The 4922-nt window shown below is 58.4% G+C and overlaps 2 protein-coding genes across 2 annotated transcripts; one reads left to right on the top strand and one right to left on the bottom strand.

Annotated features, from left to right (window-relative positions):
* Positions 1-862: 862 nt before the first annotated feature.
* Positions 863-1888, top strand: CCDC85B (coiled-coil domain containing 85B). The gene has a single exon (XM_023199887.2). It carries the CDS (start codon positions 1037-1039, stop codon positions 1643-1645), a length of 609 nt encoding a protein of 202 aa, XP_023055655.1. The 5' UTR covers positions 863-1036; the 3' UTR covers positions 1646-1888.
* Positions 1889-2453: 565 nt separating this feature from the next.
* On the bottom strand, positions 2454-4543 carry LOC111532931 (fos-related antigen 1-like; the record flags this gene model as incomplete). The annotated part of the gene is made up of 2 exons (XM_023199886.1): positions 2454-3547; positions 4267-4543. Coding segments are annotated over 2 exons (688 nt in total), but the record flags the coding sequence as incomplete, so codon positions are not given.
* Positions 4544-4922: the final 379 nt, after the last annotated feature.

Raw genomic sequence — 4922 nt, 5'->3', positions numbered from 1 at the left:
TTCTTAAGAATCTGGCTTTTACCTACCCTTGAAGCCTCGCTGTCTCTCTCTCAGCGTTTTCTGGACACATCTGCTTTTCAAAAACCATCAAGCTATCCTCATTGTTCCTAGAGCAGCTAAGCTTTTTCGGGCACCAGTGTCTTTCACCTTGTTATTCTCTCTCCCTGAAATAGCTCTTTACTGGGCAAAGTCCTGTGGATCTACCAGAGCCTCTTGGATAGCATCCCTTTTGGGAATCCTCTTAAGGACCCTCAGACCATACTTCTCCCCGGTTTGTTTCTTGTTTAACACAGCTTGTCTTCCTGGACAGACTGCGTCCTCCTTGAGGATGGAATCAGTATTTTGGTTAAATTTATTTCTGCATGGGCCTTGCACATAAAAAACGTTTATTGAACAAACGAATCCTGTATGTTCCTCCCCTCAGGCAAGAAACGCTCCCTGGGAGGGATAGTAGTCTAACGGTGAGCTAGAACGTTTGGACTTAGGGTTCCGAGGAACCGGGAGCAATCCTTAGTGAGCCCAGACTTTCGAATTTGATCAAAGGTAAAGAGGGACTGGAGAGCGGTCCATCTGACTTCCGTCGGGGATGAGCAGGAGTCAGGGGTGGACGCCTGAATCTTGGTTCTCAGAAGAGCCGAGAGGCCTAGGCTCGAACTTAGGGCGATCCGGTACTTGGAGGTTCGAAGCTCCTAGTTTCGGGTTGAGACCGGTGCGGAGGGCGATGACGCGGGCCTTCCTGGACGTCGAGGATCAGTAACACTAGGAGTGGGTGGGGAAGGGGCCCCCACTGAACTCAGGCCCCGCCCCTTTCCGGGGACGTTTCACCGGATTGGCTGTCCTTCCATAACGTCGTGCGGCCCCGCCCCGGCGCGCGCCCCGCCGCGTGCCCAGCCGGGTTAGCTGCTGCAGCCTACGCTGCCTTGGCCACTGCCTGCCGCGCGCGGAGCCGGAGCCCGACCCTGAGTGGCGCCGGGCCCGACGTGGGGCTCCTGGGTCGCGGCGGCGGGCGGGCGATGCTCCAGTGGCCTGACCAGCCATGGAGGCCGAGGCAGGCGGCCTGGAGGAGCTGACGGACGAGGAGATGGCGGCGCTGGGCAAGGAAGAGCTAGTGCGGCGCCTGCGGAGGGAGGAGGCGGCGCGCCTGGCGGCACTGGTGCAGCGTGGCCGCCTCATGCAGGAGGTGAATCGGCAGCTGCAGGGCCACCTGGGCGAGATCCGCGAACTCAAGCAGCTCAACCGGCGTCTGCAGGCAGAAAACCGTGAGCTGCGCGACCTCTGCTGCTTCCTGGACTCGGAGCGCCAGCGCGGGCGGCGCGCCGCGCGCCAGTGGCAGCTCTTCGGGACCCAAGCATCCCGGGCAGTTCGCGAGGACCTGGGCGGCTGTTGGCAGAAGCTGGCCGAGCTGGAGGGCCGCCAGGAGGAGCTGCTGCGGGAGAATCTGGCGCTTAAGGAGCTCTGCCTGGCGCTGGGCGAAGAATGGGGCCCCCGCGGCGGCCCTGGCGGCGCGGGGGGCTCAGGCGCCGGGCCAGCACCCGAGCTTGCCCTGCCCCCGTGTGGGCCCCGCGACCTAGGCGATGGAAGCTCCAGCACCGGCAGCGTGGGCAGTCCGGATCAGTTGCCCCTGGCCTGTTCCCCCGATGACTGAAGGCACTGCCTCCTCCTCGCCGATGTCCGCCTGGATTGCTCCCCGAGCCCCGGGACCGCTGTGGACCTCGGGACCTGGACGCCGTCCTGGCTGCGCAAGAGGGGTCGCTGGCATGGACTAAGAAATCCTGACACCGAGAAGGGCCCCTCGCTCTTGCTGGCAGGGCAGCAGGGGGACTGAAGGCTGGAGCGGAGGGACTTGCTGGGGGTTGGATTGGGGGTAATAAACCCGGACGGAAGCGGAGCCCGCGGCCTGGGCAGCGTCTGTTTGGTACTCGCCGGGGTTGGGGGGCGAGGGTGGAGTGCTGAAAGTGGGTACCATTCCCATCCAGAAGGACTGCAGAACTAATGATTCCCCCATTACTTCGAGCCTGGGGTGGGATGCGGGGCAGTGGTAAAGCAGACTTCCCCCATCGGGCGCCGGGACCGGCCATAATCCAGCCCCTGAAGTGGCTCCAGCTCCCTTCCCGGCTCCTTCCTGTTCAAGACAATGGGGCAGGAAGCAGCTGCTGGGGGCTTAGAACCACTCGGCCCCCTCTTCTGTGGCTGGAAGGGGGCATAAGCGCCCCACCGTGGCACACGCAACAGCACTGTGGGCTCCCACGGGAAGAGGGATGGTAAGCCTCTTCGCTTTTACCCCAGAGGACTCTCTCCTCTCAGTCCTGGAGATGAGGCCGAGCGGATGTAGCCCCACTTGTCAGATAAGACAAAGTCCAAAAATATCAAAGAATTTGTCCAAGGTCATGCAGTGAGTCTGTAGAGCTAAGGCTGGGACCTAGGGCTGAAATACTCTCCCATTGGCCTTGGGGTCCAGTGAGGCGCTCAGGCCACAGCTTCAAGCCTTTTATTCCATTTTGGTAGGTTTGTATAAAAATACTCTCTTTAGGAAAATAAATAGCAGCTGCCCTCGCTGTGGAGGCTTGGATTCCCTGGAGCTGAAGGCTTCTCAAAGCTGAGATCCGCAGATCTGCTCATCACAGAAGCCCTGGGCACCTCCTGAGTTGTGCGGTTCAGGAGGGGGCGGCAGAATGGCCTGGTCCAATCACCTGCTGCTGCTGGCAGTGGGGCTGGTGAGTTAGTGTTCTAGGTGGGCAAAGTGGCACCTTCTGTCGGGGGTAGGGTTGGGTGGATCACAGGAAGAGGGTGATGGATAGTGTGGCAGTGACCTGGAAGGGGTTAGGGCTCCAGAGGACCTCTAAGGATCTACAAAGTCTGTGGGCTGCCAGGAATTCTCTGGCACAAATGGGAAATATTTTGTCTCTGATTTAGTGCAAATTGTGCTAGAGAGGCCAGTTCTAGAGAAACAGTGGGCAGCTTTGGTGGTCCCAAGCTGGCTCTACTGTGAAGCGCAATATGGTCAGTCTCATTAGAGGGATGGAGAAGAAGCTGCCGGAGTTGGATGTGGGATACTGTCCAGGCCAGCTGGACCGGTGGGGGAAGGGGAGAAGACGTTGCTTAGGGTGGCATCTGCAGGGTGTAGGGCTCAGGTGCCTCACAAAGCGAGGAGGGTTGGAGAGCCAAGGGGGTCAGAGGATGGGTCTCCGCTGCTGCTGCTACTCTTGCGATGAGCTGAGGCACAGGGCTCAGGAGTGCTGGGGTAGGTGAAGACCAGGCTGGGGGTGAAAGGAGTTAGGGAGGGTGTGGTCATGAGTGTGGGGGTGTGCAGTGCCTCAGGTTCAAGCACAGGCCCTGGGGAAAGGGAGATACAAGGTACAGGGCGGCAGGGGGCTGGTGGGCTGCTCGTGCCACTGGTACTGCCTGTGTCCCCCTCCTTGGCTCCTTCGGGGATTTTGCAGATGGGTCGGTGGGCTTCCAGCACCAGCTCCAGGCGCTCCTTCTGCTTCTGCAGCTCCTCAATCTCTCGCTGCAGCCCAGATTTCTCATCTTCCAGTTTGTCAGTCTCCTGTAGAAGATCAGGAGAGGAGTCAGGAAGGTGAGGGCTGAATACCCTGAAGCCTCAGATGTTTGGACTCAGGGTTCTGAGGAGCTGGGGTTGGGTGGGGAGAGAGGGGGGGCAGTGGAGAGTCCCCAGCAAGTCTGGACTGCAATTCCCATGAGCCCCTGGGAGAAAATGGGCACGACTCCCATCAGGCCCAGGCGTTTTAGGAGATTGCTGGCACGGGGCGGTGGCTCAGGCCTGTAATCCCAGTACTTTGGGAGGCTGAGGCGGGCGGATCACTTGAGGTCAGGAGTTTGAGACCAGCCTGGCCAACATGGCGAAACCCTGTCTCTACTAAAAATATAAAAATTAGCTGGGTAGGGTGGCAGGTGCCTGTAGTCCCAGTACTCAGGAGGCTGAGGCATGAGAATTGCTTGAGCCTGGGAGACAAATGACACAGTGAGCCATAAGCCGAAATCTCACCACTGCACTCCAGCCTGGGTGACAGAGCAAGACTGTCTCAAAAAAAAAAAAGGAAATTGCTGGCTGAGCTTCAGCTCTGTTCTGCCACCAGTGAGACATGCTGCAGCCAATTTTTAATCAATTTTTCCTCATCATTTTCCCAGGACTGCCCCTCGGACAAGGAGCTAGGATGGTGGGGAAGGGGCTACATATACTGGGGCTTTGGGGGCTCCTGGGAGACAGGGTCCCTCAGAGTTCGGTGGACCAGGGCTGGTGCTCACCGCCTGCAGGAAGTCGGTCAGTTCCTTCCTCCGGTTCCTGCACTTGGCCGCAGCCAGCTTGTTCCGCTCGCGCCTTACTCGTCGGCGCTCCTCTTCCTCGGGGCTGATCTGGGGGTGAGACCGGCAGTGAGGAGGACCCTGGGCCACACTGGTTGCCTGGCACTTGCCCCTCACGGTGGCCCAGTGGTAGGACCCTGGCAGAGGTAATGGCAGGGGCCCCTCAGCCTGTGATTTAGGGATCACTGCACCCAACCAGTTCTCTGCACTGAGGCACTGTCTGCTTGGATTGATAAAATTTCCTCCTCGCACCTAGCTTTAGTGCACATTCCTCTCCCATAATGCCCTCCCCTTCCACAAATCCTAACCCTCCTTATCTCTCAGGACTCAACTAAGATGTTCCTGCCTCCAGGAAACCCTCTTATTCCCCAGCCAGAAGTGACCTTTCCCCCTCAGCACCCCCTTTGCAGGACCCTCATCCTTCTGGATCTCTGGACAACCAAGTCTCCTCTTCCAAGAGCTGTAGGCACTAGGAGGGGATAATGAGTGCTGCTGATTAAGTTGCAATGTGTTGGAAACCTACTATGTGCCAGCCAAGTACTTTATATAGATTCTTGTTTTTTCACTGAGAATATGCAAAGTTTTTTTTTTTTTTTTTT

This window comes from Piliocolobus tephrosceles, unplaced genomic scaffold (assembly GCF_002776525.5).
Source record: "Piliocolobus tephrosceles isolate RC106 unplaced genomic scaffold, ASM277652v3 unscaffolded_11356, whole genome shotgun sequence".
Classification (NCBI taxonomy): domain Eukaryota; kingdom Metazoa; phylum Chordata; class Mammalia; order Primates; family Cercopithecidae; genus Piliocolobus; species Piliocolobus tephrosceles.
Note: the sequence above shows the minus strand (reverse complement) of the source record. Positions and strands in the feature narration are given on the sequence as shown.